Genomic DNA, 25,864 nt, shown 5'->3' on the forward strand with positions numbered 1-25,864 from the left:
ATATCTTCCTCCCTTCTGCTTGTCATGATCATTCAGCTAAAATTTGGGGGCCAACAGAGGTGAGGCAAAGAACCTCACCCCCCCCCAGACCTCTCCACAGGTGTAGCTGTATACTGGACCGGTAGTCAATGACGGGTAAGATCCAATTACAATGGTACCAACCTAAGACAGGAGGCTGACGCCCTGAGGTCAGCTCATCCGAAGACGGGTAAGGACCATATGTAGTATTGGACAACCTAAGGCAGGCACGGTCCCTAAGCCACATGCTTGTTGTTTAAACAGAGAGGGGGAGATGTTGAGAGCCACAGCCAAAGGGGCCCCAGCAAACTTCCAGCTGCCAGCAAGCTTCAGACTGCCAGCTGATGATTGGCTCACACTGGCCCCAGCAACATCTAGCTGATTGGCTCCTCTGCAGTGATGTTCATTGGGCTGTTTCCCTGCCCTTCAGACTGCCAGCTGATGATTGGCTCACAGCGGCCCAGCAACATCTAGCTGATTGGCTCCGCCACGGAGCTGCTCATTGGGGGACTTCTTTGGCTCCGCCCATGCGACCCAGCCAATCGGCCTCAAGAGCAGGAGGATTGTGGGAGGTTGAGAGGTTGGTGTGAGGAGAGGCTTGTGGAAGCCGGTGGTGGCAGTTGGGCTCTGAGGGTTTTTTCCCTGAGGAGCTGTTTTGTTTGGCGTTTGTAGTTCTAAAAATAAAGTCTGTTTCTTTTTGACAAGTGGCTCCTGAATTGTGCCCAGGCAGACTGCGGCACATATTGAGAGCAGGAGTTTTGCTGGGCTCACTCCTGCAACCCCCCATGTCCAGAGCAGGCCTGTCACACAGCAGGCACAGTTTGTTTTTAACACATTAACCATTAAAAAGAAATCTACATTTGCATTACCTGGAATATTTTGACAACCACACTCATCTTGCTCTAATAAACAATAAGAATTCTAAATTATAACAGTATTCATTTATAAACACCTAAAAAGCCAACAGGTACACCTCTGATATTAAAGGAAATAGAACTTTATTCATCTTGCTGCCTTTAATAAACACACTATAAATAAAACAAAGACTTATGTTTTTAAAATCAGAGTTCACGCTGCAGGAAAATACAGATATCAAACAAACATGAAAGAGAAAGTAGTAACTATAATATTTTTCTATGAGAGGAAGATTTTAAAAAAGAAAGAAAAGAAAAGCTTTGGAAATAAGTTCCAGAGATCAAAGAAAATAACTCTATACTGATTTCTTTACCCCCACAAGGGTTCAGTGAGAAGAAGTAAAACACTACAGGGTTAAGCTTAATGATGTCAGTAAGAGGGTTAGCATTAAATTGTTGAGTGGATGTTGAAGGATTCTTGCTAGCCAAGGAACAATTTTGCTGTAATAGTACCATGACAAAATTTTTATAGTAATACCACACAGTACATTATAAGCTTGCTCAAATGATAAGCTCTTTTATTAGGGTTAGAAGTCTGCAGCCCTCTCAAACAAAGACCTTTCTGTTTTAGATTTCCTAGAAGTCAATAAGCTACAAATCACATCCTGTACAATATCCACTCGAGTCACAGAGGATCCAGTCTTCTATTGCTTTGCACAGTTTCCCATGGCACAGGGCAGCCCAGAGGATACAGGGGCAGGCAGAGCAACATCCCTTGTGTTCAAGTAGACGTCTCTGAGTTCGTCTTTTTAATCTTGAAATCACTTATATTTTAAAAGTTGTAAACACAGTGAAGAAACTCGCCCTCCCTGTTTCACCCAGCTTTACTCTTAACAGCGTATTTAACTATGGCACACATATCAAATGAAAAAAGTAATATTTAAATAACACTATTCCCTGAAGACTTTATTTACACTTCACCAGCTTTCCCACTCACACGTCCCTTTTCTCTTTCAATCCAGGGCCCCAGGCTACACTGAGTCATCATGTCTCCACTCTGAGCTTCTCAGTCTTTCCTTGCTTTTCATGACCTTGGCACTCTGGAAAAACAAAGGTCACACCTTATAGGAAGTCCCACACCTTGGATCTGATGCACGTTTCCTCCTGACTAGGCAAGGGTTATGTTTCCAGGGAAGACTAAAAGGAAGTGAAGTGTCCTCACTTCATCACACTGGTGAGTATACGACTTGAAGATGACTTATGGTAGGTAAGCCACTAAGTGAGCCAAGAAGTGAGCCACTAAGACAAGCCTACAGGTTAAGAGGAGGGAAATTAAGTTCTATATTCCAGGAGGGAAAATTATCAAAGAATTTGTGATGTTTATAAGCCACCATAGTAATTAATTCTTTGTAATTACTTTTAAAAAAAACTAATTAGTTTGTTAGAAAAACCTTAAGTTATAGTTCATATAAACCCTCAAAAGTTGTCTTAAGAATGATTTATCGTCAGTGTACATAAACAGACATTTGCAAAATCACCAACTGCAGAAACAAAAGAAAAGATATTTTAAAATATCATTTAGTTTTAGCTTTAAAGTGTCAGTTTAATCTCTAGTCAAAATGTCTTTGTTTCCATCATCTCTGATTTCTTCCCTTGTTCTTACTTGAGGTTTACTGCTGGCCTCTAATCCACACAACCCACTGCTGTTAATATGGCTGGAAGAATAGGGAGAAAGGGGTAGTGGTGTGTGTGAAAGGGTACCATTGTGATTTTGTCTATAATAGTCCAAAAATCTAAATGCCTTTAAATAGGGTAACCCAGGCTATCAAAGTTTCTCCATACTGTCCCCTTAACTCATCCTCCCCTGCTCTATCACCCAGCCCTTCCTTGCTTTTCTGTGTTTTTTTAGCAAAAGACAACTAAAAAGCTTTAAAAGAAAAGCTAGGCAATGGATGTCCAAATGGGACTTTGAAAAGCTTCACTGAAAATATTGGGAATGTGGAATGCCACACTCATAAGTGGGGTTGTGCATATGGTTAGGAAAGACCTGAGAAAGTCCTAAGTTCTCATCTCTGGCTACTTTGAGGCTCTGCATAAGAAGGAAGTGAAGACTAAGGCAGAGTTGTCAACTGCCTGCCCGTTAAGGGCAAGTGCCAAAAGGTGTGCAGAGCTCTCTGGAAAAAAAAAAAAAAGACTGGGAGAGGGTCTGGGGTTGTGGCTCAGTGATAGAGCACTTGCCTAGCATACCTGTAAGGAACTGGGTTCCATTCTCAGCACCGCATATAAATAAATGAATAAAATAAAGGCCCATTAGCATTAAAAAAAAAAAAACTGGGAGACTTATCAGTTCAAGGAAATCTCTGCCAAAACATTAGTTGAACACTTAGCAAATTGAACAGAGACTTCAGTGGCACACAGAAAAGAATAAAGACTTTATGGAACTAGTTCTAAAACGTCACTAAACAAATAGCAAAAATGTGACAGAGACGGAAAAGAACCTGATTTACAAAGTCATAAGAATTAAATGATAATAAATGCTCAGTTTCCAACAAAAATTATGAGACATGGGAAGAAGTAAGAAAACATAAGGGATAGAAATTATTACTTTTTAAAAGATCCAATCAGAAATTCTGGAATTGAAAAGTACATCTTGCTGGGCGCAATGGCACATACCTGCAATTCCAGCAGCTTGGGAGGCCCAGGCAGGAAGACTGCAAGTTCAAAGACAGCCTCAAACTTGACTGAGACCCTAAGCTAAGCCCTAAGCAACTCAGTGAGACCCTTTCTCTAAATTAAAACACAAAAAAGGACTGGGAATGTGGCTCAGTGGTCAAGTGCCCCTGAGTTCAATCCCCGGCACCAAAAACAAGAGAGAAAAGTACAATATCTGAAATTCAAATAGGCAGAAGATCGAATCGGTGAACCTCAAGGCAGGTCAACTGATATTATCCAGTCTGGAGACTGGGGAAAAAAAATTGAACAAAGAAAAATGAATCAGCATATGCATGATGGAAATGGGGGGGGCGGGCGGGGGAGGGGGCAGTTCAGCAGAAAAAAATACTTGGAAGAAATATTGGCTGAGAAATTCCCAAAATTAATGAAAAGCAACCCACATACATAAGCTCAAAAAATTCCAAGAATGATAGAGAGATCCACACTTAGGCACATCATAATCAAACTGGAAAACCAAAGAGAAAATCTTGAAAGCAGCAAGAAAAGCAACTCATCACATAAAGGGATCATCATCAGTAAGATTAACAACTGATTTCTTATAGATATCATGGATGGCAGAAAGCCTCCATTCAAAGTGCTAAAAAAACATTGCCAACCAAAAAAGTCTGCATCTAACAAAATTATCCTTCAAAAGTGAATAAGAAATTAGGACATCCCCAGATAAAAACAGAATTCATTATTAGCAAAACCTACCTTAAGAGAAAAAGTAAAGGAACTCTTTCAGGCTTAATGAATGGACACTATACAACAACTTGAATCAATATGAATAAAGAACCCAATAATGGTAACTACATAGGTAAATAGAAAAGACAGCATAAATGTATTTTTCTAATCTTGTTTTAAAAACCACTGCATAAAGCAATTACTATAAATCTGTGTTGACGGGCAAACAAAGTATGGAGATATGATTTGTATGACAACAACAGCACAAAGGTGACTCAGGTGATGGATCTGTCCGGGAGCAAAAATTTTTGTTTTTCTGTTGTTATTAAGTTGATTTTAATCTTTACTAAGATATTAATTGTAACCCTCAGGGAAACTACTAAGAAAATAGCTTTTTAACAAAATATAGAAATAGACATGACAAGAGAATTAAAATGCTACACTAGAAAATATGTTAAACATAAAAGTACTGAAAAAGAGCAGAACTTCAAAAAAATACAGAAAACAAATAGCAAAATGGCAGACATAAGTCCTACCTTCTCAGTGATTACATTAAATGAAAGTGAATTAAACACTCCATTTACAAGGCAGAACTGGCAGAATGGACTTAAAAATTATTCAATTATACGCTATCTACAAGAAATACACTTAAGATTCAAAGATACACTTTAAAACTAAAAAGGCAGAAAAAGATCTGCCAATCAAGTGAAATGGTTATATTAATATCAGACAAAATAAACTTTGGACAAAAACTGTAATCAGAGACAAAAAAAGAATTTTACAATAATAAAGGGACCAATTCATGAGGAAATACAGTACATACAAACATTCCAAAGTATATTTAGGTACTGTTTTTATATACCTAAAAACAAATCCCCCAAAATGAAGAAAAAATTGACATAACAGAAAGGAAAAAGAAAATTCAACAATATTGTAAACTTCAATACTCTACTTTCAATAATGACTAGAATACCAGAAAAAAAAAATCAACAAGAAAACAGAAAACTTGATCAACATAAAGCTACTAAACCTAACAATCATCTACAGAACATTCCACACAACAGCAGCATTCCTCAAGTACACATGGGACATTCTCCAGGACAGAACATATGTTAGGCATAAAAATATTACAATTATTTTAAAATAATTGAAATCATACAAAGTACATTTGCCAACCACAATGGAATGAAACTAGAATTCCACAGCACAATGACTGGTCTTAGACTGCTGTGTGGCTCACTTTCTCTAATTTTTCAGTTTCCCCTCATGCCTTTCCTGCTCACTGCTGATAGTCTTTGTACAGTAGTTCCCTTTTAGGGGTGATAATTTGCCACTTCTAATCTAGTAGAGGCTGAATAGCTGAACTTCGAAACCTCTAGAACAAAAGAATAAGGCTCAGTGTAAGCATGAGAAGTACCGTAAAGCATTAGTGTGTGGTCTGTGGTACATCTACTCTGGCCACAGGGTGGGGAGCTGCTGGGTTCTCTGGTAGGTGAGATGGTTGGGCAGCCTAAATGAGGAGGAAGCCAACATGAATCATCTCCGTGACAACTACCAGTTAGGAGATATTATTTCTTCTATTAGTAAAGAATAAAAAAAAACCCCAGGTTTCTGATGTTACAATGTTCAATATGCCTTTATAAATCAGCCAAATAAAGATCTTTTCTTCTTTATATATTTTGCTGTAAACTTTGGTTTCCACAGATAATGTGCCTTGCCAAAAAAAGAACATCATCGATCTTGCCTTCCTTATAGTTTCTTTAATTTAAAATTAGTATCACGGGGTCTCATACTTTACTTTTCTTCCTTTTTGTGAACATATTTATCTTTGTCTCCTCAACTTTGTATAGAAAGTCTTTGTGGAAGAAAAAGAAAGCCATTCATGTTTCAATCTTTTGCAATTTTCCTACTAGTTCAGCTAACATCAAGCATCATAACTGGTGTACCTTGGCATAAGGTATATTATGAACAAGTTCAGGTGTGCCAGATTGCCACTGCTCCAGTTCTGGGGTGGTATGGGGTTAGGGGTGGTTGCAGCAGACAGGGGCTGGGGTAGAAGCCCTTGAAGTCAGTCTCCCAGTGTGTGAGAGTACCATGATGTGAAAAAGGTTGGGAAGTGTTATGCTAAATGACTGATTAGAAAAACTGCTGAAAAGAACTTAAGGGACATTTGTAAAAGGTGATGAACCACACAGAAAATGTTCCAAGAAATTTAAGTGAAAAATAGCAAGCTATAAATAGTATATTAACATGCATTCGTGTAAAAGGGGAAAGATACATAAACTAAATGATTTGTTCATGATGTGATATACCCTGTGACACCTCCTGGTGCCTCTCTGCACGCTGAGGAACTGACTCATCTTAGAAACCCATTGAGAGAGAAGTGGAGAGATTTATCCTTGTAAACTCTTTCCATTTTGAATTCTGAACCATGTGACAACATTAATCATTAAAATCAATAACTTTTGAAAAAGTATTAAATCCATCTATGTCTATCTCCAAATTTCTTTAGTAATAATTATCTTACCCCAAATGCCTTTTTTTTTTTTTTTTTTTACAAGTCAAAGACTGTATTAAAATAAGTGAAAGATTTGGGTGCTTGTTACCCAACTGTGTTCAGTTTGTGAAAATCCACAGAGCTCTACACTTAACAATCTATACGTTTTTTCCACAGGAATACGCCAATTAAAAACTAAAACATAAAACCAATAGATTATGTGGGTAAATATTCTTTTTGTTCCCTTTTTTAAAGAACAAAATTAATATTTGCTTAAATAAAACAAGTTAGCTTTTCAAATTTTTTTATCATGTTTCTCAGAAAAATCTTGTAAAACTTGAGTTAATGATGCCAACACCCAGTGACAAGGGCAATCAGACCTTGCTATAGATAAACTCCTATAGACTTTTCCAGTATTTAATAGTGGCTCCAGGCCCATATTCTCAACTTTCCCATAAATTCTGTGAGTCTAAAATTATTACCAAGTGAAGTTTTAAAAGTCATTTATTTATTAATAAATAACTACCAGTAGTAATCAAAATAAGCTTAGAAATAAATTTGGGTTTTGATTTTGATGGTTGTTCCTCATGACTCTTGAGTCAATTATGTAGATATTATCCAAGGCATTATTTCTATTTGTGAAAAAAAAAAATCACACCTTCTGGCTAGGTTTACAATTGAGCAAAATAAGTACCTTCCAAGACCCAAAGCTTAACATAACTGTCTTTACCATAAGACTCTACCTCAAAATTTTCTTATGTAAGCTTTAATAAAGAAACAAGATTTACAGGATGTTTAATGAAAATTCCTTACTAACATGAAAGATCCATCTTGTCTGAATGGTGAACACAATGATAAATTCTAATAATTTACAAGTTCTTAAGGCCTTACCAAAAGAAAGAAAAAAACTAACAAAATGGTAAATATCCCAATGGACATAATTCTTTAAAATGATAATGAAGAACCACATATGTAAGGCAAAATTTTAAACATACAGAAAAATACATAGGGGAAAATCTTTGTGACTTCAGAAAGGGAATAATTTCTTAAACAAGATTATCCCCAAAAAAGGGAGAGTTGGGGGAGAACATCAAGGAAAAGAATGATAAATTAGATTCACAATTTGCCTATAATAAAAATTTCACAATGAAGATAAAAAGACAAATCATGGTCTGAGAGAAGACACTGTTCAAAATAAAGCACTCCAACAAAACCCTAAGACAGATAACATTCCAACAGAAAAGTGGCCAAAACTACGAACAGGCAACTCACAGGAGAGAAAAAAGAACAGTCAGCACTGCTGGTAACAGAGCCACCTGGCCTAAGACCAGGGAGAGCAAGCCAGCAGTATCTAGTAAGAGCCCTGTCATCATAAGGCATTTATGCAAAGCAGCAGAAACACCCTGACTGACTGCCCCACATTCCCAGGGAGATCCTCCCTACTGCTGTTGGCTGACCCAACTGTAAGGCAGGGAGAAAGGGAAGCATCCAAGGAGAGAGCTTCCTCACCAACCAGGTCCCCTTTTACTAATGAGGCCATTTGCAGATGTGTCAAGTCTAAAAGGTGGCTCCAGTCGTTCACACAGGATGATCCCAGGCATCCCTGTCTAGGGTGTTGGAAACCTTAAAGTTAAATTACTTTTAAAAAAGAAAACTATCCCCCAGTCTTCCAATTCCTGCAGTCCCAGGACACTACTTTACAACTATATCTTGGAACTGGTGCTGTATCAAAGTTCTTGTTTTAACTCAAGATACTGGCTTTAATGGTGTCTATCTACTTAGCAGTATTTAAGATGCAAATATAACTACAGTAAGACATTTTGAAAAACAATTCTCTCTCAGAAGTAGGCACGTCCTCTACAAATCTACCAAGAGGGCTCCCTTCTCAGAGATAAGGGTCAGGAGAAAGTGTCCCAAACTACCTAAAGCATTACATATTTCAGCACCGATGAAATATTTTAAGGCTGTATCTACTTAATTAAGGATAGAGAAAATGCAGAAATACTGCAGTATTTTGCTTAATACAGCATAAAATCCCCAAATGGCCTTCCTCTTGCAAAAATCCATGAAAACAGAGATCCTCCTGGCCCAGCCAGCAAAACACCTACATAATGGAACAGGTGGGAGGAGTGGTATAGGCACATGAAGATTAAGGGATTCATTCAGATCACACCTAGCATTTTAAAACACCTTTGCAAATTTAAAATTAAAAATTACACGAAGACCATTTCCTATGCACTTGAAAATGTCTACCTCCCTAAAAGTTCAAACAAATCTAACAGAGTGATTATAAGACGTTTAAAAGCAAGTGTGTGGGGGGGAGACAAGAACATCAGTTCTTCACTCAAGTATTGTAGAAAATTAACTCCGAAAGAGGTAACAGTTCACATCAGAAAGTACATTCTTTTTCTTGGGCAAAAGGCCTAGCAATTCCCTCTGCTCTTCACAACTACAAGTAGTTTATCGATCTAAACACAACACAACCTAAACCATTTTTTTCACTGTTAGATCCTGCAACTGCAGACAAGAGGTACACATCTGCCAATAAAAACAGAAAAAGTAAAAAAGCTAACTCATATCCTCTAGAACTATTAATTAGAAAACAACCACAAGTAGATTTCCTTCAAAAAGCTCAGGTTTTAGAGAAAACAAACCAAAAATAAATAAATAAATAAACAAGTTTCATGTGCATGTCAAGGTAACTCAGAAACTGCCTACCACCTCATCTGAAAGGAACTACATTATAAACATACAGGTTATAACAACTATCCAAAAAGTCAAGGTTCAAAATATTTGTTTATTTATGGTGTTGGGGATGCAACTCCAAGCCTCATGTATGCTAAGTACACACTCTACCCAAGCCCTAAAGTTCAAAACAAATGCAAAGCCAAATGCATTTCACATTATTAATCATTTTGTAAATTCAAAATATGTAAATTTCTACTCTATGTAGGTCATCATGTCCAGATTAGAATGCTCAATTTTATCTGTGGAGTCAGCAGAAATCAGATAAAATGATTTTCTAAAAAATCATGAAAATGTCACTATGACCATCAGCAAACCACTAGTGTTATTTAAGCCCCAAGTGTCATTATTCATCAACCAAAGTATTATGACAAAGGTATGGAAGGCATGCTTCAAAAGCTAAGACCAAGAGAAAAGGTATTAAGGGGAACTCAAACCTTAGGAAGAAAAAAAACAAAAACCAGAGGCTAAAAATGTATAATTTATACTAATTTTTTTTTAATTTTTTTAATATTTATTTTTTAGTTCTTGGTGGACACAACATCTTTGTTTTTGTATGTGGTGCTGAGAATCGAACCCTGGCCGCACGCATGCTGGGCAAGCGCCATACCGCTTGAGCCACATCCCCAGCCCCAATTTATACTAATTTTAACCCTTGAAAAGGATTATCATTAATTTCCTACAACTGATTCAGAACTAATGACAAAATTAACAGTCTTTCCTATAATAAAGATTTCTGCTCTTACCTCATAAGACCAAACACACTGTACGCCTGCAAACCTCCGGACACATCTTCCTACTTCCACATCCTCGTGCGTAGTGTACATTTCCCGGAGACACTTGCCAATGTGTGGTACCATTCTCCGAAGCACCTCCCGGCTCATGATCACACCAGGCCCCCCCATGCAGAAGTTTTCACCAGGCTCAAGGGCCAGTTTCCCCATTTCTTCTGTGGTGCCCAGTCCTGTCTGCCCGAGAAACAGGGGCTCACTGCTATTCAAACTCCTCAGGAAACTCTCCAGACGATCTCCTTTGATGTAAACATCATCATCTGCTCTCATAAACCATTCATACTTGTCCAAGTAGTGGTCATGCATGTACTTGAGCATCATAAAAGACTTCTTCTGGGGTGGGTAGGAGTCATCCACGCCCCTTAGTGGCACTATTGGAATTGGTATAGATGTGTCTGAACCCTCACTAGAGAAGAATTCCACTTTCCCAGGAATTGTCTTGGACCATGTTCTGGAATTAAAATAAATATCAATTAGAAAACAGTTTATTCCAGGCTTATTTTTAGAAATTCATATATCTGTTCATTTTGAACCACTACATATGATTGCTTGATTTTCTTGGTTTGTTTGATTCTTCTTAATGGAAGCCTGGGCTCCCAGATACTGCAGAATCCAATTTTTTTTTTTCGAACTACAAATTGAACCCAGGCATGCTTAACTACTCAGTTACATTCCCAGCCCCCTGCCTCTTTTTTTTAAATTTTTTTATTTTGAGACAGGTTCTTGCTAAGTCGCTTAAGGCCTTGCTAAATTGCTGAGGCTGGCTTTGAACTTGTGGATCATCTTGCCTCAGCCTCCCGAGATACTGGAATTACAGATGTGTACCATCATGCCCAGCTCCAAATTCATTTTTTTAAAAGAACCCAACAAAAACGAAGGATGAAGTGTTAAAATAGTTGCAGTTCAGTTTCACTGAAAACCAAACTGTCAGACACCAAGACCTGGATAGTCAGGTTAATTTCTGATATATCAACTCCTAATGACCAACTCCTCAACTCTATAAAACAAGCTACAAGAAGTCAAATTGTGGGGCTTGGGCTGTAGCTCAGTGGCAAAGCACTTGCCTCGCACATGTGGGTTCGATCATCAGCACTACATAAAAAATAAAGATATTGTGTCCATATATAGCTAATAAAATATATTTTAAAAAAGAAAAGAAAAGAAAAAGAAGTCAAATTGTGGTGTATACCTATAATCCCAGCAGCTTGGGAGGCTGAACAAGGAGGATTGTGATTTCAAAGTCAATCTCAGCAATTTAGTGAGGCCCTAAAAAGCAACTCAGCAAGACCCTATCTCTAAATAAAATATAAAAAAGGGCTGGATATATAGCCCAGTGGGTAAACACCTCTGGATTTAATCCCTGGTACCAAAAGAAAAGAGTCAAATTATTCATTCAGTAAATTTTCTTTGAACACTGATCAAGTGCCAAACATGTGCCAAGAAAAATGAATGTGATGGTGAACAAAACATCACCCAACACGTTGAGCTGACATTAGAAGAGAGACATTATAGGACATTCACTCATGTACATATTACCAAGAACTAAAATAAGCTCCCTGAAAGAATTACTTCAAGTGAACAAGACCTGTAAGATAGAGAATGCTTCCCTAGACAGGGTGACCATCAAAGACACCAAGGCAGACCAGGATGTAAGAGCGTGGAAGTGTGGAGAGTTGTCAAGTAGGGAAAACTCTGCAGGTCCTCCAGAACTTGCCAGACATGTGGGCCTTTATACTAAAAAAACCACCAGAAGTCACCAAAGGTAATGGAGTAGAGGACAGATGAAATCCCCAGAAGCAGAGTAGAGGGTTGAAGGAAGCCAGAGATACACAGGATCAAGGAAAGACTAAGGATCAATTAAGAGGAAACAAAAGCATCCTTATACCAAACAACTGATTTAAGGCTATCACATGCCCTTTACCTTGTACTTAGGCTATCTACTTAGAACTGAAGTAATTTACTACAATTTATTTACATAGACTACTTTCAGGAAATACATATAATGGAGAATAAATGAAATATAGGTTGAGTATCCCTTATCTGAGATGCTTGGGACCAGAAGTGTTTGAAATTTGGAGCTTTTTTTTTTTTTTTTTTTTTTTGATTTTGGAATAGGTACACAGACTACCAGTTGAGCAAATCTAATCCAAAAGTCCAAAGTGCTCTGAAATCTGACCCTGGCAGAATTGAACACTGCACTCAAGTTTTATCATGTATCAGAGCATTTTGGATTTCCACAGTAGGGGTGCTTGATGTGTAGTAAATTTAATCTTAATGAAATTAAAAAAGCAGTTTCCAAATAATATTCTCCTCTGTTTTATTTTAACTTAACTGCTAATAATAGTATTTGTATAGTAAAAAGTGACTTCGCAGATAAAATTAAACATATACACATCTTTAGTGCAAAGTCTTAAGAGAAAAATATCTGAAAAGATGCTAAGCATGGTAGCACACACCTGTAATCACAGAGGCTCAAGAGGCTGAGGCAGGAGGATTCCAAGTTCAAAGTCAGCCTCAGCAACCTATCGATGCCCTAAGCAACTCAGTGAGACCCAATCTCTAAATTAAATATTGAAAAAGGGTTGGGGATGTGTCTCAGTGGTTAAGTACCTCTGGGTTCAATCCCCCGTACCAAAAATAAAAAATTAAAATAAATACAAATAAAAACTAAAAAGGATTGGGGAGGTAGTTTAGTGGTTAAGGGCACCCCTGGATTCAATCCCCAAAACCACAAACAAACAAACATATATATATATATAGATAGATAGATATAGATAGATAGATATAGATATATATAGATATAGATATAGATATATGTATCTGAAAATATATTCCAAACCTCTGAGAAAGAGTATAGAACTAGCAAAATTTAGAGAGGCTAAACTGGATAAAGAAGACTGTCATTGTTTCTTAGTCTATGTATCTCTGTATTAAGGGGAAACTTTCATAAATATCATATCACTTAGCTTTGAGAAAAATTTAACTGATAAAATACACATATCATAAAGTTTAACATCTTAAGCATTTTTAAGTATACAGTTCAAGCTGGGCACTGGAGGCATACACCTATAATCCCAGCATTTTGGAAGGCTGCAGGAAGAAGGATCACAAGTTTGAGGCCAACCTCAGCAACTTATCAAGGTGCTAAGCAATTCAGCGAGGCCCTGTCTTAAATTAAAAAAAAAAAAATTTAAAAGAGTTTGGGATGTAACTGAATAGTAAAGCAACCCTGGGTTCAGTTCCCAGTGCCAAAAAAATTTAAAAAGTATATAGTTCAGTAGTATTAGATAATTCACATTGTTGTGATGCAACTATTACCACCATCCATCCCTAGAACTTTTTTCATTTTGCAAAACTGAAATTCTTTTTTTTTTTTTTGGTGGTGCTGGGGATTGAGCCCAGGGCCTTGTGCATGGGAGGCAAACACTCTACCAACTGAACTATGAAATTCTAAAACATAGTATTACTTTTGTAATTTTAGAAACAATTTACAATAAAGTACTCTTGGAAAATAAATTTTCAATGAAGTAGTTGGCTTCATTTCTCAATCAAAATCTAAGAAATACATAATAACTTCACACTTCTTTAAGCAAAAGAAAAATCTGATGGGATTCAACTTTCTGCTAAACATTTCCTTTTCATCAAATCTAGAATGTTAATTGTAAGATGTACCATTTCATCTATCAAGAAAAAAATACCACCAATTATAATCCCATCATGCCAATATCTATAAGATGCATCCAAATTTCAGAGATGTTAAAATGTCAGGGGAGAAAGTGCATTTTAGAATAGATACAACAAAGTAGTTGCTAATGTTTCCCCTTAATGCCTTATGGATTTTAAACAGAACTACTATTCTATACCACTTTTTATTCTTTAAAAAAAATTCATAACTCTGCAGCATTAAATGCTATATCACATACATTCATTTTCACAAAAACTATTTTCCTTAAAAAAAAAAAAAAAAGAAGAAAGTGGGGTGGGGTGGCACAATGGCGCACACCTGTAATCCCAGTGGCTCAGAGGCTGAGACAAGGAAAATTGTAAGTTCAAAGCCAGCCTCAGCAATAGTGAAGCACTAAGCAACTCAGTCAAAGTTAAATAAAATTTAAAAAGTAGGGCTGGTCAAGTGCCCCTGAGTTCAATTCCCAGTACCAAGAAAGAAAGAATGAGCGAAAAAAAGAAAGAGAACTATAAGAGAAATGGTCATTACTAAGGCTTTTAGAATGCAGTTTCTCATTTGCTGTGGACATGACCATAAAAAATTCCCATTAGGTTTTCTATCAGCTACTTTGCTAACAGTCAACCTATCGGGAACATTTACATATACTTGTTTTGTCTATAGCCTAGACATAGATAAAACCGCAAGTCACATGAGATGTTCTATGTTACAAAACATTCAAATTCTCACCATGGTAGATACTTAGCTTTCTGTGGCCTTACAAATTCACACAACACACACTTTTTTACACCAGTTTGGTGTAGAGCTAACTCTGACATGGCTCCAGAACTCACTCTTGATTGCCCTGTCTTCTGTATTCTTATTTTTTTAAATATTTTTTAATTTATTTTTTGGTGTAGATGGACACAACACAATGCATTTATTTTTATGTGGTGCTGAGGATCACACCCGGGTCCCGTCCATGCTAGGCGATCACTCTACCGCTGAGCCACAATCCCAGCCCCTATATTCTTGTCATTAAAAAAAGAAAAAGATAGGGCTGGGGCTCAGAGGGAGAGTGCTCACCCTAACTGGGTTCAATCCTCAGCACCACATAAAGTAAAATAAAGACATTGTGTCCACCTATAACTAAAAAATAAATATTAAAAAAATAATAAAAAAAGAAAAAGAAATATAGGAGAGAACCAAACCCACCTATAAGGGACCAGTCCCTTGGCAAATGTGAATGAACTGCAACCTAAACAGAATGTATGACAAATCCACAGGTGCTCCTTTGATGTGGTCACTTCTGGAGGGGCGATGACTTCCCAGCATTCTTCCAACCTCCAGAAGGTGATGGCAAAACTAAACTAACCTCATTCAAGTCAAGAAACCTGACTCAGCTGGGTGTGGTGGTGGCATACACCTGTAATCTGGGAGGCTGAAGCAGGAAGATCACAAATTTAAAGCCAGCCTCAGCAACTTAGTGAGGCTCTAAGCAATTTAGCAAGATTCTCTCTCTAAATAAAACACAAAAAGGGTTGGGGGGGGCTGGGGATGTGGCTCAAGCGGTAGCGCGCTCGCCTGGCATGTGTGAGGCCCAGGTTCCATCCTCAGCACCACATACAAAGATGTTGAGTCTGCTGAGAACTAAAAAATAAACATTAAAAAAAGAAATTAAAAAAAAAAGGGTTGGGGACGTGGCTCAATGGTTAAGCACTCCTATATTCAATTCCCAGTACAAAAAGTAAAAGAAATATTACTGTATTCTCTTTTTTTTAATTTAATTTTATTTATTTATTTTTATGTCTGCTGAGGATCGAACCCAGGGCCTTGCACATGCGAGGCAAGCACTCTACCGCTGAACCATAACCCTATCCCTCTGAATTCTCCTTGTATAGAAGTGTTGTTTTGTTTGGCAGTTACGATTCTTTAAAAATGTAAATAATTTCAGTGCTTGACACATAACAGAGGTAAGTAAATGTATGGAATGAATATTAACCACTCACATATAATAAGTGAATTAAAGATGACACATATGTATTTGCAAAAGGGCAGAAATCATTTCCAGATAAGCTTCTCACCACTTTTCATACCCCAAGTCATACTTCCTACAATTCCAACCTATAGAAAACTGACTCAAAGAACAAGAAAACAATTATCCAGAAGGAAAATTCACAGGTTCACTGGAGTTGAAATATACTACTGTCCATATACTTCTGAAATGTAATTCAAAGCTAAATAGTCTGTACCATTTTATGACTGATTTTGAAAGGATGAGGAATAACAGCTACTTAACTTTAGCTTGTTCATACATATGGTGCTTCTAAACTGAAATATGAGTACTAAAAACAGACCAAGTTCAAAGTAGTGCTAAAGTAGCCAACCCAAAAAACTGAAAATACAAAAGCCCCATAGTATTATTTGGAAGATGAAGTAACTAATTCCTCACTTCAAAGAAACAACCTATTAAAGAGGCAATCTACAATGCATGGACTCTGGGATCATGATGCTGGGATAAGAATACTGGCTCGAGCTGGGGATGTGGCTCAAGCGGTAGCGCGCTCGCCTGGCATGCATGCGGCCCGGGTTCGATCCTCAGCACCACCTACCAACAAAGATGTTGTGTCCGCCGAGAACTAAAAAATAAATATTAAAAATTCTCTCTCTCTCCTCTCTCACTCTCTCTTTAAAAAAAAAAAAAAGAATACTGGCTCAACTTTGGTAAATTACTCTGTGCCTCAGTTTCCTGACCTATAAACTGGGAATAACAGTATCTGCCTTATCAAATGGTTTCAAGGGTTAAATAAATTGTTACATGTAAAGTGCTTAGAAGCCTGCCTGGCACTATATTAGTATCATTTATTATGAGGGTAAACAGGAACTTGTAAATACAATAATGTAGTTAAAGAAAAAGTGAGAGAGGGAAGTGTAGACCGAACACAGAATAGTCAGTTGCAAGACTGCTAACTGGAATGAAGCTATTGTGGAAAATGCTTCTCACACATCTAGCTTAAAATCCCAACCCTTAAGCTATGTACTTTATTAGAATTTTGTTTTATTCTCAATCTCAGTGTTACAAGATATAAGTCTTATAAGACTTTAAATTTTAGGTATTTCTGCTTAAAACACCAGACTCTTTAATATTTCACCTGGCCCTGCTTCCTCACATGCCCCAGACAGAACTCAGAACAGTAAGCACTAGCAACATGCCTATCACAGTTGCACTTAATGTCTCAACTGTGATTTCAAGTGGTGTAATTTGCCCAAGAAGAGAAAAAAATTAATTTTAAAAACAGATAATCTAATTTTCAACCATCTTTAAAGGCCCCTCTACAGTCTCAAAGTAACTCCACCCAATTATTATCTGCTCCCTTTTAGGTAACCCAGAGAAAAACAACATGCTATTCTTTGCTGATCTAAATGATGGTGTTTTAAGGGACATCTCTCAGCATGAAGTCTTTGTAAACCCCCCAATCTTAAGAAATTGTTATCTGTTCAATTAGGTAATTTTATCTTAAAGAACTCCACCTGTGAATAAGTTCTGGAACATAATTCATAATTCACCCTTAGGGAGGGAAGGGGCACATTAATAATTTTAAAGAATTTAAGGAAATTTTGCTGACCAAGCAAGTTGGCCCTCCTTCTGTAATAGAAATAGGCAAAGGTCTGTAGTTTCCACAAGTAAATGGCAACTTGACTATCAACACATTTGTTACCAGCAGTTCTTAACTGACACAACAGGACATTTCCAAAGGCCCTTGCCAGATAGTTCAATTTTCAATGGCCTGAAACCCAACTCTTCCTAAAGCCCAGATAAGACAACTGAAATCTGAGAGTGCCAAGCAACTTCTACATTCTTCTAGGCTCTAACCACTACCCCTACAGCAAGTCAAATCACAGTTCAGTAATGCTGCTGGCCTAATCCTAACTTAGTAGAATGTCTGTGTCCTGTGAGGACTTGATATCATATTTTCCATTTCTATTAAATGACATTTTTAGGGAAAACTACATAAAATTCATTTCTGTGTAACACTACATCTATAGCACAACCACTGTCCTGGGTAAATAATCATAAGATATGGTCAGCTTAAAAAGCAGATATATATATATTTCTGATGTGGCTTTCTAGAAGAAAAAATATATACATACAAAAATAAGATAAGGTATACCTCCACTCCAAAATAGTCACTACACTTATTTCTGGATAGGGGGCCAGAAAGTCTGAATTTTCTTTTTTTTTCAATTGATTCATATATTTAGAATTAGGGAAAAAATATTGCCTGGAGGAAAGCTTTGGGCTAACAAGCAACTAAAGAAACCAAAAGATAAGGACAACAGAAAATTTTACTTTTGTAATAAAATCCTTTCTTTATCCAACAGGCAAAAACTTAAAAGAAAAACAGTAAAATTGAGTTCTTTGTTTTAAAGTTTCTAAACTTAAACAGTTATATTGATTTTTATTTTAAAAATGCTGTGAGAGTTAGTTTCAAGTTCCCCAAAACCATTATTAAGCATGTCATTTGCAATTTACAGAATAGCAAATCTAAAAGGACTTATGAAAAAAAATCACCTCAGATAGGGCTTCTTGGCCTTTTGGTTAAGTTCAAGTGTAAAATAATTTTAGAAGTTGAGGTCAAAGAATGAAGGGAGAACACAGGTGTTCCCTTGGAGAAAATTTGGATACTAGGAATTAAGTGTACATATATTCTTCCCTGTTTCAGAGAGGATTTATGACAAACAAAATTTAAGAGAAAAAGGGAACAAGAAAATGAAGCTAAAGTAAAACAAGAGTAGGAAACCCAGAGCAAGGCATAAAGAGCAAAATCACTGTAGGAGCTGCCTGGCCCAACTCTACACCCAGGACAACCCTGGATCAGTCAGGGGACTCTCAGGGTACCCACTCAAACTGCGGTTAGCTCACACGTTGAGACCTGAGTGCCATGACGTGACCTGTGCAAGTGCCAATGACAGGCCTAAATTCAGCTATAAGCTTTCCAGACTTCTGGTTCCAGCTGGCAACCCAAAGTCACAAGTCGGTGTCCTATTGTTCTGGGTTAAGTGTAAAAACTATTTCAGATACTAAGACTTGGGAAATTCCTCCCCCTGCCCAGGTCCATGGCAAGAAAGCAGGACAAATGTAGGGAATATCTGTATAGAAAAAATGGTTTCATGGAGGAGCAATCTCACTTCAACCCCACCTCACCCCCCCCTCCCCCAAAACACAGACTGTGTGCTTTTTATTGCCAGTCAGATCACCAAAAGGCCTTGCAGACACTCCCAGGTTGAAAGCTGATTGACTAAGGCCTCTCCTAGGACTGAAGGTGTGCCCTCAACCAGACATTGCCAGCATTATTCAGTCCATTATTTCTGTCTTCAGCCAATAGCAGAAGCTCTGCATCAAATGTACTTACAGTTTCATACCCTTTTGAATATGTGGTTTCCGGGTATGTGGCTTCCTCTTTTAAAATCTTTTAACTGACTCATTGTCCTTAAGATGTGTCTTTTTGGAATAAGTGGAGAGATAATTTTAAATGAGAAATCACTTTTGCTCTTTACTGACAATCCTAAAAAATACATACCAAGGAAAGCAAGTACTAAACAGCATTTTTCTTCTCAAGTTGTTGGCAGGGTAGATTACAACTTCCCATCTCAACAGTGTATTCCCCCAGAAGACATCTCTAAAGTATTAAGAGTTAAGAGTAACCTGCTCTTGGAGCACAGGTTCACAACAAACAATGGGAACACCCCTGATAGAGACCTTAAATATACCCTCCTTGAAACATAAGAAATAAATTCAGAATGTAAGTGACAGAAGGCAAATTCTGATCTCCTGATAGATTTCCAGAACTTGGAATATTGCAGAGATACTTGGTATAACATGTAAAATGTTGCTGTACACTTAAAAGTGTAAACATACAACTAACTCTAAGGGATATGTATGAACAGAGAGCACATTTTCAAACCTGCTTGAATATTGTTTTTCTGGATTACATTCCTAATTGGCCCCAAGTAAATATAATTTCCTTTGTTCTTCGGAGAAAAAGAAGATACACATGAACAAAACTTAAGTTTCCAAATCGGGGGGGGGGGGGGGGGGAATCAGTGTTTAAATGCAAACAATAAAAACCATCCTGAACTTATTCTAGCTGACCCCTTTGAAATCAGTATTGAGGCACTACCTTGAATCAGCCTGCTTATCCATAGCCAATAGTTACCTTTCACTGAACAATTACAGAGTGAATTACACTCACTCAAACTCAGAAGGACTCTGTGAGGTATGTGAAGTATCATTATCCACAACAAGCTGAGACTATGGTCTAAATCTAAGTAACTAACTTGCCCAGCATCATAAAGCTAATAAGGATAGAAGCCAGAATGCAAACAGGTACAGCTCAACAGCCCCCACAGGCCAGCCTATTGGCTTCTTATCCCATACACTTGTCACCTAGATTATCACCCACATTTCTTTTCCAATCTCTGGGCCACTGATAAGGCTGAGGAAACAGCCATCAAAGATAAGGAGAGAAGTCTTACACACACTTCAACCACTCCTACTCGACCTTTGTCTGTCTGGCTTGGTGACAATAAATCCAGGCAAAACTTAAGTGTTGGGGTCAGGTTTTACTCTCAGCCAGAAATCCTGATTCAAACATAACCTTCTGAAATCTGTTTACTATTCAAAATCCTGCTCACTTCTTTCGGGGCATTATCATCAGTAATAGACACAAGTTTATTTACACCTGTGATCAACTTACAAAAATCATACATTCATGACATTGATATCTAGTGTTCAACAATTCTCAGGTTTTTGGTTCACAAGCACCAACTTGACATCAAGTAGAAGTAAACTGCCCCTTACTTTTAACCATCCAAAACAAATCTGTTTACATACAAAATAAATGCGATGGCAGTCAGTGCTTCAAAAATGACAATGCATTAAGTTGAGAAGGCAGACAAACCAATTTAATACATTTAAACTGCAATTTAGTAAGATCCTGTCTCCAACAATTTAAAAGGGCTGGAGATGTAGCTCAATGGTATAGCATGCTCCTTGGTTCAACCTCCAGTACTGGGGCGGTGGGGTAGGGGGGGGGGATAAAATTCATGGTTCTTCCCAAGAGCTGTCAACTCCTCCCCACTCCAATATAGTTTTATTACAAACAACTACTGATTATAAAACAACTAGAATATATAGAATATAAAAAAGTCTTTTAGCATCATGGTGTATATATTATTTTACACTTTCTTTTCTATACTACACAAATATCTTAGTTTGATTATAAACGAAATGGGCCTCATGCTGCCTATACTATTTCATAGCACAGTCGTGCTCAAGTATATTTTGAACTTCTTCATTTTGAAAAAAATATTTCAGCCACATTGCTTTTCCCTTTCTCTCAGTGCTGGGTGGGGATGGAACCCAGGGCCTTGTATATAGTAGGCAGGCACTCCACTACCAAGCCAAAGCCCCAGACCCACACCATCTTAATGGTATGAAATATAGATCACAATACAATTAAATCAGTTCAATTAATCATGATCTAAACTTCCTGATGGACATCTAAGGTACTTTAAATATCTTTTTCATACATTTCAAATTTTCCTTTGGAAAACTTCTAAATGAATTGCTAGATTTCTGGAGAGATGCATTTTCAAGTTCTTGATAAATACTGCCAATCACTCCCCAACCCCGTCAAATAATAACAATTTGTCTTTGGATTTTTGCCCATTCTCTAAATAGTTAGGCTGTCAACTGATCTTCAGAAACTCCAAACACACCAAGCTACTCTCCGCTGAAATACCACCAATAGCTCTGGACACCCATACCACAAAACCCAATTCCTTAGCCTGGCCCTGAATGTCCCTGCCTGCTACTCCGTCACCCACAGCTCACAGCTCAACTCCAATGAACTGTCCCTTTCTCATCCATCATTTCATTATTTCTTCATATTTCATGTTTTAGGAAACATACTATTCTGTCTCAAAAACTCCTACTCATCCTTCAAGATTCAGCAGGAAAGAAAGGGTGGGAGTGTGGGTGAGACTGCCCTGATCCTCTTCATGCAGCGTAAGCCTCTTTCTTCTGTACCCCCCAGTAATTCGTTCAGGCACCTCCCTCATCATCCATCATCATTCATTTCCTTTCCTGAACTAAATTCTGTACAGATTGAGGCCCAGCACTGGTAATCTACTTTTAATAACTAGCACCTTAACTCATGGACAGGGAAAAGTCAAAATGCCATATGATGAGAACACAACCATGGCTATGCTTGGAATATTCCAATTGGAGACAACAAGATCTCAAATCACGATATTTAAAACTACCCTCATTTTCAGGACCACATTTTTCACTAGTCTTTTTCTACAGGTAATACACACTTGAAAAGGATTGTGCTGCAAAAGTTCACTTAGAAGTTATTTGATTTTATATGTAAAAACCTTCCATATAAATGTCTGCCAATCAGAACTGCATCTAAGAAAGTGAGTACTGCTCTAAACTGGTTCAAGATAAACATGGTGAGTTTAGCTCAAAAAATAAGGAAATGAACTCTGAGATATATAAAAGAGGAGCAGTTCATTAGGGTTGATAAAAGGAACAGTCTGCCTTCTTTCAAAGTATTGGGAAGAAGTCATTAACTGATACAATAGTACCTTGAAATAAGAGTCCTGCATCCACAGCTGGTGTTTCTCACCTTTTCTTCCCCACAGTCCCCTACAGACAGATACTAATCTTTATAGGTACCCTTTATCACTCTTGGGCAAAGAAGGGAACCAACCAAGTCTTTCTTCTGAGAAAGAAATAAGCAGGGCTGAGGATGTGGCTCGAGCGGTAGCGCGCTCGCCTGGCATGCGTGCAGCCCAGGTTCGATTCTCAGCACCACACACCAACAAAGATGTTGTGTCCGCCAATAACTAAAAAATAAATATTAAAAAAAAAAAGAAATAAGCAAACTGTTGCCCATCAGGCCCAGGAGAAGTAAGAACCAAGACAAATAAGAAGTATTGGATTAGCTCAGTGTTCTGAGATTTAAATGAACTAAACAACTAAATGTGCATGCTATTTTTTTTAATCAAAACTTTGACAAAAAATAAAAATATGTACACAACTCCTCCAGCAAGAACATGTAAGTGTAGCCAAGAAATGTCTGAAACAGATGACAAACAAAGGGGACTTTGTCTACCGGATATTAAAATATTATTCAACCTCAAATAATTTTAATGGGTGGTACTGGCATAAGAATAGACAAAAAATATCAATAAAACAAAAGAGGAAGTCCAAAAACATACCCAAGAATTTTGAATATGGTATTTCAAATTGGTTGGGAAATGAGAGCTTACTCAACACATGGTGCTCAGACAATATACTATGTGGAAGGAAAAAAATGAAGTGGAGATGACTTCTATCCTTTCTAGCATTAGAAAAAAAAAATTACCTTTTCAAATCTCCCTAGGGTAATAGTTTTCAGAACTTAAGGAAGGAGTTATAAAATCAGGGAAAGACAGATTGAATTGCATAAACAGTTAACCTCCGTTTATCAAAGAACATATTAAGAAATTTTTAAAAATGGAGAAAATTTGGATTGCAGTTGGTAACTCAAGACATGCCGAACAAGGCATTCCCACAACATGCTGATAATCAGCACAATAAATTATTTTGGGGGAATCATAGTATTTTAAAGTGAAATTACCTAGAATACAAATAACTTTGTAGATGAGTCAAAATAAATTATTTTCTGTTTATTTGCAGAATCCCAACTACTCACCCTTTTCCCTGCTTAAATGCTTGAGTGGCTTTTTCATTCACTTAGAATAAAATTCTGAAAGACTAGACACTGTAAGCCCATTTCCCTTTCTTTTACCGGCCATGTTTGGGTTCCTTTCCAAACTATTTCCTGCCTTGGATCTTAACAGTTCTTTCCTTTGCCTCACATGCTCGTCAATGATATTCAGACAACCTGTTCCTCATTATCAGACCAAATGGCTTAAATGCCACTTTTTCTAAAGCCTTCCCCAACTACCTAATATAGATAGGGCACCTCCCAGCCCTGCCCTTACCTGTTCTATTTTCTCCACAGTGCCCACCACTAGCTGAAACCCTCTTTTTAGTGTCTGTCCCTCCCCCTGGAACAAGCATCTGTACTGTTATGTCCCCAACCTCAGCGAGTCTAGATCCACAGGGGCCATGTATGTATTTGCTTTACAAAGGGATGAATCCAAAGTGCAACTGAACATTTTGATGAACCAAGAATACTCCTATGAATCCAAATGCTATGTCTCTATTCATAGTCTATAGAAGTCAGATCTGGCTGGTCTCTGATCTACTACACTTCGAGTTTTATTTTGCCTCCTGTTTAAATTCTATATTTTGTCTGCTGCTAGCTATCACTGCCCTGCCATCTCTTGGTGGTACCTACCCTTACTACAAGCATTTGAAAGGTCTAGAAAGTAAAGTATGCAAGGACGAGGTTGTTTTATCATTAAGATGCAGTAACTTTAGTGCAGACAGGCATATCTTCTTGAATATCTCAAGAGATTTTTAGATCTTCTATAGATTTCAAACAGTTCTTGGAAAGAAGAGGTTGATAGTTACTAGTTTCTAAACCTAAATTTTGACACTTTCAGTATCTTACAACACACTACCCTCTTACTAAAAGTGTTAGCATCTCCTTTATCCATAAGTTAAACAACAGGTTTAAAAAGAAAAGTGAAATTTTTTTCCTGAGATTAAGAATAAATTTGCTAAAGACCCAGAATAGCAAAAACAATACTAAGCAGGAAGTGAGAATCAGGTGGTATAGCAATTCCAGATTTCAAACTATGGAAGAATAAAAGAATAAATTTGCTTTCCAGAAGAAATATAAAACTGAGCACACCCAGTTGCAACTATGATTTCACCTTGCATTAGAAGACTCGAGATTCAAGTCTACTTAACATACAAATCTGTACATGGAATTTCCAATTTGAGAGTTCAGTGTGGACTTTTGGCCTACAAAGCACAGCAAAACTGTAATCATAAGTTACACCCTATAAACTCCATCCCAATTCAGGCCTTCCCTGAAAGTTCCTTAAGGCTAAAATTGTCTTGTGCCATCTCCTGAAGCCAATCTAAACACAGGGTAGACAGGAGGGGCAGACACTCTAACTGGTAAGGTAGGCCCACCCTTAGACTCCAAGTATGCCGAGTTTTTCATATTAGAAATAAAAGCTATGCAAGAAAGTTGAAGGAATGACTGCAAACCTCTGGTAGGGGTCTTCATTTCTCAGAAAAGCAGAGGTGTCTCAAAGAAGGAAGAACCCAGGCCAGAGGGCAAACTGTGTTTTTACTTTCCCCAACTGCCTATAAGAAAATAAACAAAATCTTAATGTGTGTATGTGTGTGTGTGTGTTTTAAATAAAAAGGAGGTAGGAGATGTGGACAAGAAACCAAAAGTCAGAATGTCAAGCATGGACTTTGGGAAACTATTATGGAGGGTAAACTAGTAATTCTGGATTGCATTACCTTTTGAGTATGCTGGAATTTATTGGGGGCATCGGACAAACTACTATGGTAACTGTGATTTCACATGGCCAGCCATCAAACTGTAGTCATGTGGACTCACCAATTTCTGATGTGGATGTTTCTCTGGACAAAGAGTATAAAACCCCAAGTAAATCATGGTACACCTAGAAGAGAACCTGATCTGATAGCTCCCAAACTGATGTATTAGTCTATAGTTATAACACCTAAATTCTTTTTACTTTGTTCTATTTAGATATACATGACAATAGACTATATTTTGATGTATTACACATATATGGAGTATAACATTCTAATTGGGATTCCATTTTTGTGGTACAATACCTAAATTTGAAGCTTTTCAACTGCTCAGAACTATTCCTGGCAGAATGTGGAGTCTGG

At 37.5% G+C, this 25,864-nt stretch overlaps 1 protein-coding gene and 1 non-coding gene across 2 annotated transcripts in view; one reads left to right on the forward strand and one right to left on the reverse strand.

The window, feature by feature from the left end:
- The window catches only part of Chsy1 (chondroitin sulfate synthase 1), a 72,256-nt gene that overhangs the window by 44,708 nt on the left and 1,684 nt on the right, over nucleotides 1-25,864 (reverse strand). Inside the window, exon 2 of the mRNA XM_005320081.4 lies at nucleotides 10,257-10,752. Within this exon, the coding sequence (XP_005320138.2) occupies nucleotides 10,257-10,752 (496 nt within the window). The remainder of the gene's footprint in view (nucleotides 1-10,256; nucleotides 10,753-25,864) is intronic.
- Nucleotides 14,505-14,623, forward strand: LOC120887057 (small nucleolar RNA SNORA32). Its single transcript, XR_005730226.1, has one exon. It is a non-coding gene; the product is annotated as a small nucleolar RNA SNORA32 (small nucleolar RNA).

The sequence above is a fragment of the Ictidomys tridecemlineatus genome, chromosome 5 (assembly GCF_052094955.1).
Source record: "Ictidomys tridecemlineatus isolate mIctTri1 chromosome 5, mIctTri1.hap1, whole genome shotgun sequence".
Taxonomy (NCBI): domain Eukaryota; kingdom Metazoa; phylum Chordata; class Mammalia; order Rodentia; family Sciuridae; genus Ictidomys; species Ictidomys tridecemlineatus.